Source organism: Acinonyx jubatus, chromosome D1, assembly GCF_027475565.1.
Source record: "Acinonyx jubatus isolate Ajub_Pintada_27869175 chromosome D1, VMU_Ajub_asm_v1.0, whole genome shotgun sequence".
Taxonomy (NCBI): domain Eukaryota; kingdom Metazoa; phylum Chordata; class Mammalia; order Carnivora; family Felidae; genus Acinonyx; species Acinonyx jubatus.
This window is the reverse complement of record NC_069390.1, coordinates 53,977,490-53,990,958: the sequence shown is the minus strand read 5'-3', so window position 1 is coordinate 53,990,958 and position 13,469 is coordinate 53,977,490. Positions and strand designations below refer to the sequence as shown.

The 13,469-nt window shown below is 37.0% G+C and overlaps 1 protein-coding gene across 1 annotated transcript in view; it reads left to right on the top strand.

The window, feature by feature from the left end:
* The window catches only part of RRM1 (ribonucleotide reductase catalytic subunit M1), a 36,620-nt gene that overhangs the window by 15,441 nt on the left and 7,710 nt on the right, over window positions 1–13,469 (top strand). The window contains exons 7-14 of the mRNA XM_027039679.2: window positions 469–631; window positions 4,347–4,488; window positions 5,825–5,908; window positions 7,078–7,239; window positions 7,849–7,928; window positions 8,590–8,791; window positions 10,994–11,143; window positions 11,350–11,571. Coding sequence (XP_026895480.1) covers window positions 469–631; window positions 4,347–4,488; window positions 5,825–5,908; window positions 7,078–7,239; window positions 7,849–7,928; window positions 8,590–8,791; window positions 10,994–11,143; window positions 11,350–11,571 — 1,205 coding nt within the window. The remainder of the gene's footprint in view (window positions 1–468; window positions 632–4,346; window positions 4,489–5,824; window positions 5,909–7,077; window positions 7,240–7,848; window positions 7,929–8,589; window positions 8,792–10,993; window positions 11,144–11,349; window positions 11,572–13,469) is intronic.

Sequence of the window (13,469 nt, the reverse complement as noted above, 5' to 3'; positions counted from 1 at the left end):
TCCCTTCCCTTATGTTCATCTGCTTTGTCTCTTAAAGTCCTCATATGCGTGAAGTCATATGATTTTTGTCTTTCGCTGACTAATTTCACTTAGCATAATACCCTCCAGTTCCATCCACGTAGTTGCAAATGGCAAGGTTTCATTCTTTTTGATTGTCGAGTAATACTCCATTGTGTGTGTGTGTGTGTGTGTGTGTTTGTGTGTGTGTGTGTATACACTACATTTTCTTTATCCATTCATCCATTGATGGACATTTGGGCTCTTTCCATACTTTGGCTATTGTTGATAGTGACCACTAACATTTTTAACTTTAGATTTGGTTTATGATTAATTGTTGGTGCTTATTGGTATAAAGTTTTTTAAATTGTCTTTAAATTGTCTTTAAATTGTTCCTGTTTTGACTCCAGTACATGTCTCAGCCTAGTTTTTCTGACATGTCCCATCATGTGAAACTCCATTTGTTTTTAGTGGCTGAAAGACCACAGCATATGTTGATGAGGGTATCTGTGGGGATTCATGAAGAAGATATTGATGCTGCTATTGAAACATATAATCTTCTTTCTGAGAAGTGGTTTACCCATGCCTCTCCCACTCTCTTCAATGCTGGTACCAACCGCCCACAGCTTTCTAGGTAAGTGTCCTGTATGTTTGCTTTTAATGTTCTAAAATGGTTTTGATTAGGGAAGTAAACCTTGACCTGAAGAAACAAGGCAGTTAATCACATACAAATTAATGCAAATGAGGGAACAAAGCTGTGGTGATTCACTGATAGCATGATTTTTACATAGGAAATTCAAGAGCATCTACAGGTAAATGATCAGAATTAAAAAGAGATTCTGACAAAGCATCTGGATATAAGTTCAGTATTAATGAAGTTTCCTATTTTAGCCCTTAGAAGATTAACTTTTAACGTGTATCATTTATAATACTGGAAGGTACCTAGGAATAGATCTAATAAAAGATGTATAAGACTTTTAAGGAGAAAATTCTAAAACATAATTGAGGGACATTAAAACAATGGAGAGTGATTTTATATCATAAATGGATTTAATATTATAAAGATGTCAATTTTTCTCAATTTATGGATCCAGTCAAAATGTCAACATGCTGATTCCAAAATTTATTCAGAAGAGCAAAAGACTAAGAACAATTTAGTAGGCTTTTCAAAGATACCAGGTCCTAATCCCTGGAACCTGTAAATGTTAATTTATAAGGAAAAATGATCTTTGTAAATATGATTAAGGAGGATCTTGACATAGGAGGTTGTCCTGAATTATCCAAGTGGGCTCTAAATCCGATCAGAAGTATCTTTATAAGAGAAAGGCTGAGGGGGATAAGATACATACAAAAGAGAGGAGGCAATGTGAAGATAAAGGCAGAAATTGGAGTGATGTGGCTATAAGCAAAGGGGCTACCAGAAGCTGAAAGAGGCAGCGAATATTTCCCCTAGAGCCTCTGGAGGGAGTGTTCTTGATTCTGGCCCAGTGAAACTTATGTTAAACTTCTGGCCTCCAGAACTGTTTCAACCCAGCAAGTTGGTGGTAATTTTTTAGGGCAGCCACAGGAAACTAACATAAATAGCAATAGCAGGTTTTGAAGAAAAAGCCCTACCAGATTTCAAGACTACTCTAATGCTATGGCAATTAAGACAGTGTGGTATTTACCCTGAGATAAGTAAACCACAGGAATGTAACAGAGAGCCCAGAAAGAGATTCAGGCTTATAAGAGAACTTGATGTATAATTGAGGTGTTACTGCATTTCACTGGGGGAAACGGTGCTAGGGAAATTGGTTATCCTATGGGGGAAAATTAGATTTCCTGTTTTCATTCCATATACAGAAATATGTTAAAAAAAAAATCTAAATGTGAAAGTAAAATCTTTTAGAACATTAGAGAAAATAGATAAATATTTTTCTTCCTACTTTTTACTATGAGTTTCAAATATTCAGAAAAGTTTGAAGGAAGGACAGTAAATGTCTATACACTCACCTCTGCCTAGATAAAAAAACTATTACCATTTTATCATATGTATATGTATGTATTTTTTATCTTTAAAATTTTTAAAAATTTTTTGATTTTTTTGAAAGTAAGTTGTAGACATCATGACTCTTAATACTTCATCATGCATCTTAATGGGAGATTATATGTGATCTCAGAATGATGAAAGATTTCTTAAAGTAGGTATACTAGATAAAACATCATAAAGGAAAAATTGACTACATTAAAATTAAAAAGTGATGTGAACCAAAAACAAAATGGAAAAACAAGTTTCAGCCTGACAGAAGATATTGGCAGTGTATGTTAACTATCAAGGGATTACAAGAAAAAGACGGGCTCCTGGGTGGCTCTGTCAGTTAGGTGTCTGACTCTTGATTTCAGCTCAGGTCATGATCATGTTTGGTTAGTTTGAGGCCTGCATCAGGCTCTGTGCTGACAGTGTGGAGTCTGCTTGGGATTCTCTGTCTCCCCTGCTCCCTGCCCTTCCCATGCTCATGTGTTCACTTGCTCTCTCTCTCTCTCCCTCAAAAATAAATAAGCATTTAAAAAATTTAAAAATCAAAAAATATTTAACGTTTATTTTTGAGAGAGAAACAGACAGATTGAGAGTGGGGGAGGGGCAGAGAGAGGGAAACACAGAAACTGAAGCAGGCTCCAGGCTCTGAGCTGTCAGCACAGAGCCTGACGCAGGGCTCGAACCCATGAACCGTGAGATCATGACCTGAGCTGAAGTTGGACGCTTATCTGACTGAGTCACCCAGGTACTCCAAACATTAAAAAAATTTTTAAAAAGTTGGGGAAGCACCTGGGCAGCTCAGTCAATTAAGCGTTCGACTTTGGCTCAGGTTATGGTCTCATGGTTTGTGGGTTCGAGCCCTATTTCAGGCTCTGTGCTGATAGCTCAGAGCCTTGAGCCTGCTTCGGATTCTGTGTCTCCTTCTCACTGCCCCTCCCCTGCTCACACTCTGTCTCTCCTATCTCTGCAAAAATAAACAAACATTAAAAAGAAATAAAAAAAAAAAGACCTAAAACTAAATAGAAACATGGGCAAAGGATAAAATAATTCACAGAAGAAACTTGACTGGCCAGTAAACATGTGAGGTGATAAATAAACTTTGCTAGTAATTAGTAAAACGAAAGTTAACATAATGAGATATTTCATGCCTATCAGACTGATAAAAATTAAAAGGCTGGTAATACCAAGTGTTGGTAAGAATGTAGAACATAGGGAACTCTCATACATTGCTAAGTGAGTATACTTACCCATCCACTTTGGACAATCTTTAGTATAGTGGAACATAATGCGTATCTTTTGACCTAGCATTTCCTGTTGTGGGTTTATTTTCTACAAAAATCCTTACACCTAAGTCCCAGGAGATATGTTCAAGAATTTCCACAGCAACATTGTGTAGAATAGAAAACAAATTGGAAAATCCAAATGCCCATCTACAGGCAAATGGACAAATGTATTGGCATAGCCATACAGTGGAACAACTTATAGCAAAGAAAGTAAACTAACTAGTGACATGTACCAGTAGGAATGAACAATATTGAGTTAAAGCAAGTTGCAGAAGGATAAATGAAATTTAAAAATGTAGAATGTATATAAATGTTTTTAGAAGGTAGAAATGCATGGAAATGGTATGGGATTGCAATTAGACTATATATGTAGTGTCGGTTTTCTTGATGTAGGTGATAAGTACAAAGTATATGTCATATTATTCTCTGTATCTTTTTGAATGTTGTCATATTTAATGGAAAAAGTCAATGGATAGAATTCATTTGAGTGGATGTATATTCAAGATAGTGAAGGGATCCTTGGTAGAGTAAGTAAAGTTCCTGAGGTAGGGAGCAGGATGAGATCCAAAGCACAAGTTGGAGGGGTTGTCTTCCAAAAGACTGTAAAGCAGCTAACTTTTGGAGGACCTGTCAAAGAATTGACCATTGGATAGATGTTTTTTTATTTCATAAATTTTTCTTGGCTTACTAATAGGTTGGAAAGACCTATTATTGATCTATGCGTAGGAATTTGCAGGAGAAAATGTGTTAAGGCACATCTGCAGTCTGATAAACATGTGAGTTAATATTTTTGACTTTATTGTAAGACTTCCTTCTAGGCTTAACATCTGGGATAGGCAGCAAGATATTTTTAAAATAATAGGATATGTTGATATGTCTTGTGTCATATCCAGTAAAAGCTTTTTTAATTTTTTTTCTAAAATAACTAGGAATTTTGTAAACTTCAAATCTTATTTGCCCAACTTACTGTTTTGGGGGTGTATAGTCAGTGTTGTTTCTCTGCTTTGTTTCATTTCCTTGCTGAACTGTGACTTTTTTTCCCCCTGTAGCTGCTTCCTTCTGAGTATGAAAGATGATAGTATTGAAGGCATTTATGACACTCTAAAGCAGTGTGCATTGATTTCCAAGTCTGCTGGTGGAATTGGTGTCGCTGTGAGTTGTATTCGAGCTACTGGCAGCTACATTGCTGGGGTAAGCTTCTGTTCTATGACTAAAAGATTGTAGGATAAAAAGATAAGCAGCCAGACTTATCGTTGAGAGGGCATACGCTGGAGCTTGGGAGACCTGGGTCTCTGTTAAGTGCTAACTGGCTGTGTGACTTGGAGGGAGTCATTTCACTATTTCTAGCTTCTGGTTTAGATTAGATGATCTGTCGGATTTTTTTGGCTCAGATTTTGGAATTTGGATTTGGTGCGATAATAATAGCAGCTATCATTTATTGATTGCTTATTATATGCTAAATTTGTTATAAAAGTTTAACTGAGTTACTCATTTAATCCTTGCTACAAGCCATACGATATGGGTACCATTAGAGACACATGGTAGGAACTTTACTCTTTACAATAACTTTGTGATTAAAGGCAATATCATCTTCATTTTACAAGTGAGGAATCTGAGGCTTAGAAAATTAAATTACTTCCAGAGATCAGTCACTTAATATGTAGTAGAGCCAGGATTCATGTTTTACAAGTTGGCTCTTTATGATGTAAATTTAGCCCTTTGCTAGTTCATTATTCATTGGGAGTCAAGATGAAGATATTGGATAAGAAAGACCTGGATTTAAATCCTGTCTCTTCTACTTAGTAGTAATGCAGCCTAGCATAAGTTATTTTACATCTCTGGGTTTGTTTCCTCACCTGTAATGTGAAGAAAATATCTGACCCTACAGAAGAAAGTTAGGGAGTCCAGAAGGAAACTATTCTATTACATAGTGTTTTGGAGCACTTAACACACAATAATAGGGTGAGCCATTGCTCACTTATCTTTCTAGTCTGTTTAAAGGCTTACCTTAGAGTTAGAAGGATTATTTTAAAAATTTGATGAGGTATCTTTTAGGAGTCTTTGTGTTTTCTTATCTTCATTCTAGAATCCATTTATTGTTGAGAATCTCCATATATCTTTATTGTCTTCATTTATCCACTGTGTATAATTCTTACTGTAAGTTGCCTTTTGGGAAAAAGACACCGTAGTTGTGTTTTTATTCTACTCAAAGTATATCTTTATATAATGACCATTATAAGGTATGGAGGTTAAGTTCAGCTACCCTGGTTTCAGATTCTTTTGACTTGTAATTGTAAATTAGAGATGCAACAAGAACATTAAAACAACAATTAGGGGAAAACAATATTTTGTTTATTTTATATTGGGTATTCTGTTTATAAAGGGAGAGATGGAAAGCAGATAAAACTTTATATAGACTGGGAGAGCTCTTGTAACATATTCACTGTTGAGCCAATTTGTTCTTTTCCATGCTTACTTAGTCCCACTTTTCTCCTCCAGATGCCTTTATTCTTGGTCTCTCTTTCAGACTAATGGCAATTCCAATGGCCTTGTGCCAATGCTGAGAGTATATAACAACACAGCTCGGTATGTGGATCAAGGTGGAAACAAGGTATGCTCTGTTACTTGGAGTCTTGGAAATTAGGACTAAAAATCTTTAACCATGAATGCTTAAAATAAGGTGATTTAGCGTGTATATTTGTAATTACTTTGCTTTTTTTTTTACTTTCAAAATCAGTTTAATGAGGTGTAATTTACTTCAAAAATGCACATACTTTAAGTGTACAGTTTGATGCGTTTTGACAAACGTGTATACTTATGTAATCACTATACCAATCAAGATATAGAACATTTCCATTACTCCAAAATGTTTCCTCAAGCACCTTTGATTAATCACCCCATCACTCCCACCCATACATACTTTACCTTTGGCTCCAGGCAGCAAATGATCTAGTTAGCTTTGTATTATTTTTATTTTATTTTTTAAGTGGGCTCCACACTCAGTGTGAGGCTTGAACTCATGACCCTGAGATCAAGAGTAGCATGCTCTACTGAGTGAGCCAGCCAGGTGCCCCCAGTCAACTTTTTTTATATGACAGTTTATTGGCAAAGAATTTCTAAAATTGTAACTTATATTGATACCTAATCTTGCATAGGAGTTGTAATAGTCTTGTAGGGGTTTTTTTGTTGTTTTTGTTGTTTAACAAAAACAAAACTCTGCCTGTTTCACAGAGGGAGAAGTAGAATTGAGAGAATTGGATTGTTTGCCCCGTGTTATCAGCAGGATAGTTTGCCACTTGAGGCTGCCTCTTACATATATGTAGACACATTAATTACCTGGTAGTTGATGAATTTCCTTTGATGGACTTTAAAAACAATCTGTGGAGATCTTGATAGAAGACATCACTTTTTTGATCTTTGGTAAGAACACAATTTATAATTGTCAGAATTAAAGCGATTTTCTTTGGGGTTTGCATACGTGTCATATAATGGAAAGTAGCTGGATGACAACTGAAGGAAGCTCCGTCTGTAGTTCACTGTGTCACTCTGGACAAGTTATTTCATCTTTCTTGTTCTTTCTTATCAATTGCTCTTGTTCACTCCTAGAATTATAAGAAAAATACTAGTACTTATATTTATAGTACTTTTATTTGCATTATGTCATTTAATTCCTTACTTGTAATGAAGATCAAAGGAGATATTATAAAAGTGCCTTGGAAAATATGAAGTTTCTTTGTTTCATTCTGATTTTGAAAAGAATGATGATGTATTTGCTTTTAGCGACCTGGGGCATTTGCTATTTATCTGGAGCCTTGGCATTTAGACATTTTTGAGTTTCTTGATTTAAAGAAGAACACAGGAAAGGAAGAACAGCGTGCCAGAGACCTTTTCTTTGCCCTTTGGATTCCGGATCTCTTCATGAAACGAGTGGAGACTAATCAGGTGAGAAATAGGTACCTGTTGGTAAGAACAACTTTATTCATATCAGTTTTCTTTTTTGTCATCTTAAATCATGCTTAGGAAGAGCCCACCTGCATGTTATGCTATGGAAGAATTTTAAGCAAGTTAAGAGATGCCATTCCTACCTTCTTGGATTTTTGTTTTCTTTAAAAAAAATTTTTTTAATGTTTATTTATTTTTGAAGGAGAGAGAGGGTGTGAGTAGGGGAAGGGTAGAGGAGGGGCAGAGAGAAAGGGAGCCACGGAATCTGAAGCAGGGACCAGGCTCTGAGCTGTCGGTACAGAGCCTGATGTAGGACTCAAATTCACGAGCTGTGAGATCATGACCTGAGCCGAAGTCGGCTTTAACCGACTGAGCCACCCAGGCACCCCTTGGATTTTTATTTTCTAAAGTAGGTGCTATCGGACCTAAATGCTTAAAAGATCATGTATAAACAGGTAGAATTAGATGTTTGAGCCCGAGTCCAAAATGATCATTTCTGTAGCAGATTTCCAAGAGAGTCTATAGAAGTCACCCTGTCCCTTGCAGTGTTCCTAATGGACTATGTGTGGTTGGTTATTTGAAGTTTCGTATGGGTTCTTCCCTTTGTAGGACTGGTCTTTGATGTGTCCAAATGAATGTCCTGGTCTGGATGAGGTTTGGGGAGAGGAATTTGAGAAGCTATATGAAAGGTATGGGAAAAATATGAAAGTAATCATTTTTAACCGTATGTTTCTTTTATTTGGGGAATCCAAGTGTCAAAATATCATCAATCATTAGCCAGTTTCTAGGAATCTTCAGAAGCATCCAGTAGAGAATGTGATTAATAATATATTTTGGTCAGATTTGCTATCTGAATCTTCACCAAAATTGAGTTTCTATCTTCTTTCTTAAAACTTAGGGAGTTATAAAGAGGTTTTTAACTGATCCTTATAAAAATTAAGACAGAGAATATTATTTCTGTCAGTACATTTGACAAAAGAAAAAAAAGTTATGCTTTATATTGCACCCAGGAATCAAGAACAGTTAGGACACATGTCAAGAGTTTATTAAATAATAGTACAATAGTAGGAGATTTGACCACTTGAGGTGTTATTCCTTTTCCTTATGAAGGATTTTGTTGATTTAGTGGAATTGGGGTATATTCAAATAGGTCCAGAGCTGTCTGATTTTCCTCTGTGGCTTTAGCTATAGTAAAATAAAGATCATATTCCTTCCCCCACTCCCACCCTTTTAGCAAAACATAGTAAACAATTTAAGAGTTTTTGTAATTTTATATTTTAGTGTCTTCAAGTTGTCTGCAATAAAGATTTTCTTAAGGAATATTAAAATAATATTAGCTTTGCCTTTCAGTTATGAGAAACAGGGTCGTGTCCGCAAAGTTGTAAAAGCTCAGCAGCTTTGGTATGCCATCATTGAGTCTCAGACAGAGACAGGTACCCCGTACATGCTCTACAAAGATTCCTGTAATCGGAAGAGCAACCAGCAGAACCTGGGAACGATCAAATGCAGCAACCTGTGCACAGAAATAGTAGAGTATACCAGCAAAGATGAGGTAGGTAGAAAAACTTCTGCCCAGAGTACTGAGAGAAGAATCTTAGGCAGTTATTGTTTGTGCATCCCTCACTTGATTTCACTTGAGGTCGGGGAAGGGAATTTTTGTAGTTTGTTGTAAATAGAAGGGCACTAAAGTAGAGATTGTAAGGGAACAGGTGTGATCTGTGCCCTCAAATATCTTACAGTCTAAGCCACGTAGAAAAGATTTAATCACCTTTTTATTACACACACATTGTTGTAATAATCTTTACTCAGTGTTCAGTCATGTTGGTTTCGGACAAATACAAAAATGTGTCAGGATGTTCATTCAGTTTAAAGTATGTAATAAGCAGGTGGAGAGTCTTTTCAGTTAATGGTGAGACAAAATTCGAATCTCAGATCTTTAAGGCAATTCACAGAAGAGGTAAGGATAGAAATGGGACATAGATTTGGTTTCTTAAAAAAGAAGTTTATGGACAGGCTTTCCATTTGGGAAGAATAGCCTGTCAGATCAGAGACAGGAATAGATTTTATGCAGTGTGTATCAAATAAGTTTGTTCTGATGGAACAAATACATTATGGTTTGGTATATGGAGAGATGGCTATCGCTGAGGGAGGGGAGATAGTAGGTGAAAGCTGGCATGTCGCAGAGGTAGGAAGCCCTTGTAGGTTCCTGGAAGGAAAATAGCATCAAAATGCTAGGATGAGAAGGATGGTTCTTGTTTCTGGTGATAGAGTGTTTTGGTGTGAGAAGAGGTTGGAGGTTAGCCTAAGGAGATTGTTGTAGTGGTTGAATGACAGGCTGCTTGGATGTTGGATATAAACTATGGAAAGGAGGAGGAAGCCTCCTTCCCTAGCCCCTGGCAACTTCTACTAATCTGTTTCCTACCTCTGGATTTGCCTCTTGTGGGTGTTCCATATAAACAGAATCATATAATATGGTGGTCTATTGTGTCAGGCCTATGTCACTTAGCATGTTTTCAAGGCTTATCTGTGTTGTAGTATGTATCAATACTTCATTCATTTTCATTCATAATCCTTACAATGCCCCATGAGGTCATGCACAACTGGGGATGCCCATCTCATCTACTGTTACTTTCCCTCCTTGCTCATTGTGCTCCAGCCCTACTAATTTCCTTGCTGTTCCCAAACATATCAAGCACACTCCTTCCTCAGGACTTTTGCTGTTTACTTTACTTTGAATATTAAAATGCTCTTCCTCCCCACCCCCCAGATAGCTACATGGCTTGCTATCTAACCTTTTCAGTTTGTTCATATGTCCTATTCTCAGTGATGTCTTCCTTGACAACCGTATTTAAAAATGGCATCCTTCTGTCCTTATTCCTAGAACTCTTTTGTCTTTTCCTCCCTTATTTTGCTCCCTAGCATTTATCAGACTCAATTACCGGATTATGTGATTTGAGTTATACTTTATAAATGGGTACTTAGGCAACTTGTGTAGAATTGAGTAGATATGAAGGGCATGAGGGAGTCTAGGTGAGAGGAGTTGAGAGTTTGGGTTAGGATAGTCCTAATCAAAGCGGAAAAGAAAATATTCATCTAACATTATTTAGCATTTATTATATGCGAGATGTGGTACCAGAACTAAAAATATAAGGGTAAATAAGATATGATTCTTTCCTGGAGAAGCTTATCACCTAGTGTAGTGTAGTGGAAAATCACCTGAAGAGCTTTTTCAGAATTCACAAACTTGGATCTCCTGTTGTTAAAGGCTTATCAGAATCTCAATTAGAGTAAGGTAGGAATGTGTAATTTGGAAAAACATTCTACAGTGATGGAAGTGTTCTGTATCTGGTGGCTGTTGAGCTCATGATATATGATCATTGCAACTGAGAAACTGAATTTTTTATTTTACTGAAATAGCTACATGTGGCTAGTGGCTGGTGTATTAGACAGCATACATCTCCTGACTGAGATGAATATACATAAAAAATTATAGCACAATGGGATGTATGTCTGGTCATAGAGCCATGGAGTATGGAACACAGATTCTCTCTCCTTCTTATTTCACTGGTGCGTGTTATAACTCACATGTGAATAGGTATTGGGATTTAGAAATGAACGATGAAGAGGGAGAAGATAAAGATAAAAATTTTATAATTTAATATCATAGAGCATTAGAGGCTTACATGTTGCTGTCATTGACATGGGGAAGAAATAAAAATTGTGTGATTCTTGACCCCTTTGCTTTGCATTCCAGGTTGCAGTCTGTAACTTGGCTTCCCTAGCCCTGAATATGTATGTCACGTCAGAACACACATATGACTTTAAGAAGTTGGCTGAAGTTACCAAAGTCATTGTCCGAAACTTGAATAAAATTATTGATATTAATTACTACCCTGTCCCAGAGGTATGAATAGATTTTTTGCTTATTGGTAATTATCGAAATCCAAGTTGGAGGGAGTGTATCACGGTCTGCCAGTCATCATTTAAATGTCTGTCAGTGGAATGGTGTGAGAAAATGGAGATAAAAAGAGAGAGGGTATCATTTGGTGTAGAATGTTGCCTTTTCTATTCAGTAATGTCTCTTTCTTCTCTAAATCTGTTGGCACAAAGGCATGCTTATCAAATAAACGCCATCGCCCCATTGGAATCGGGGTACAAGGTCTGGCAGATGCTTTTATTCTGATGAGGTATCCTTTTGAGAGTCCAGAAGCCCAGTTACTAAACAAGCAAATCTTTGAAACTATTTATTATGGAGCCTTGGAAGCAAGCTGTGACCTGGCCAAGGAGCATGGCCCATATGAAACCTATGAGGGCTCTCCAGTCAGCAAAGGAGTAAGTATATGGATGAAATTTCTTTTTGCTTATAAGTTTCTGTAGTAGGCTGAATGGTTGCCCTCAAAAAGATATGTTTACATCTTATTGCTGGAACCTGTGAATGTTATCTTTTTGGTTTAAAAAAGTCTTTGCAGATATAATTAAGGATTTTGAAATAAGATTATCCTGGATTTTCCAGGTGGGTCCTAAATCTAGTGACAGTATCCTTGTAGGAGACAGAGGGGAGGAGGAGGCAACATGACGATGGAGGCAGAGACCAGAGTAATGCATCCACAGCCCAAGAATGCTGATAGTCACTAGAAGCTGCAAGAGGCAAAGAACAGAATCTGCTCTAGAGCCTCTGGAGGGAGTGTGGCCCTCCCAGCATGTTCATTTTGGGCTTCTGGATTCCCGAGCTAGAAGAGAATAAATTTTTGTTATTTTAAGCCACCGAATTTATAGTAATTTGTTATACCAGCCATAGGAAGCTAATATGGTACTTTTGTTCTCTAGAGTTAAAAAGATACTTTTTTTTTTTTTAAGATTTAATTTTTAAGTAATTTCTGCACTCAACATGGGGCTTAAATTTATAACCCCAAGATCAAGAATCGCATGCTCCACCAACTGAGCCAGCCAGACTCCCTTTATCGTAGGCAAAGTTCTTTTATTTATTTATTTTTTTTATTTTTTAAGATTTTTATTTTAAGAAATCTCTATACCCAACGGGGGCTCGAACTTACAAACCCGAGATCAGTAGTCCCACGCTCTATCAACTAAGCCAACCAGACGCCTCACCCCTTTGTTTATTTAAAAAAATTTTTTTTGACATTCATTTATTTTAAAAGAGAGACAGTGCATGAGCAGGGGAGGAACAGAGAGAGGGAGACACAGAATCCGAGGCAGACTCCAAGCTCTGAGCTGTCAGCACAGAGCTGATGTGGGGCTCAAAGTCATGAGCCATGAGATCATGACCTTAGCCGAAGTTGGACGCTCAACCGACTGAGCCACCCAGGCGCCCCTCCCTTTTATTTTAATGTTTTATTTAGAACTAGTCATTGGTAAAAGTGACCTAAGAAGAATGCTAACTGTATTAGTTTTCTTTCGCTAAATTATAGTACATTAAAACAACATATGTTATCATCGTTTCCTTGAGTCAGGGTTCCAAGCTTGCCTTAGTTTGGGTCTCACAAGGCTATAGTCAAGGTGTTGGTAGAGGCTGGAGTCTCATCTGAAGCTCAGAGTCCTCTTCTAAGCTTACCTGGTTGTTGGCAGAATTCATTTTTTTTGTAGCTGTAGAACTCATGACATCTTGCTTCTTCAAAGCTAGTGAGAGAGAGTGTCTCATTTCAAGAATACCCGAGTCCAATTGCTCTTTTGAGGGCTTTTATCTGATAAGTTGGGTCTACCCAGGATAATTTCTCTTTTGTTTATCTCAAAATTAACTGATTGGTGACCTTAATTACATCTGCAGAGACTTTTCACCTTTGCCATAATCATGTAAGTGACATCCATCATATTCCCAGGTCTTGCCCACATTTGGGAGGAGGACATTGTACATGGGCTGTGCACCAGGGGGTGAGAACCTGGGAACAATTCTGCTGTCCACACTGCCTTTATTATTGGTAGAATGATTTTCTTCAGTGTAAAATAAAATATTATGTTATTTTTAGTCTTGATGTTCCTGCTGATTTTGGGGAAGTCTGATATGCAGTGATTTGAAAATAGATGTCTAGTAGCTAAGCAAATAGATCAAGGGGCAGATCAAAGCAATTAAGAAAGATGAAAATAGAGTAACACTTTACTATACAAAGAGAATGCATCTCAGCAATATACTTGTGTTAATGTTAGGATTTCCTGGTTTGTAGATATGATATGGATTCTAGATATGATAAAGGGAAGAGGTAAGCCTTAACCAG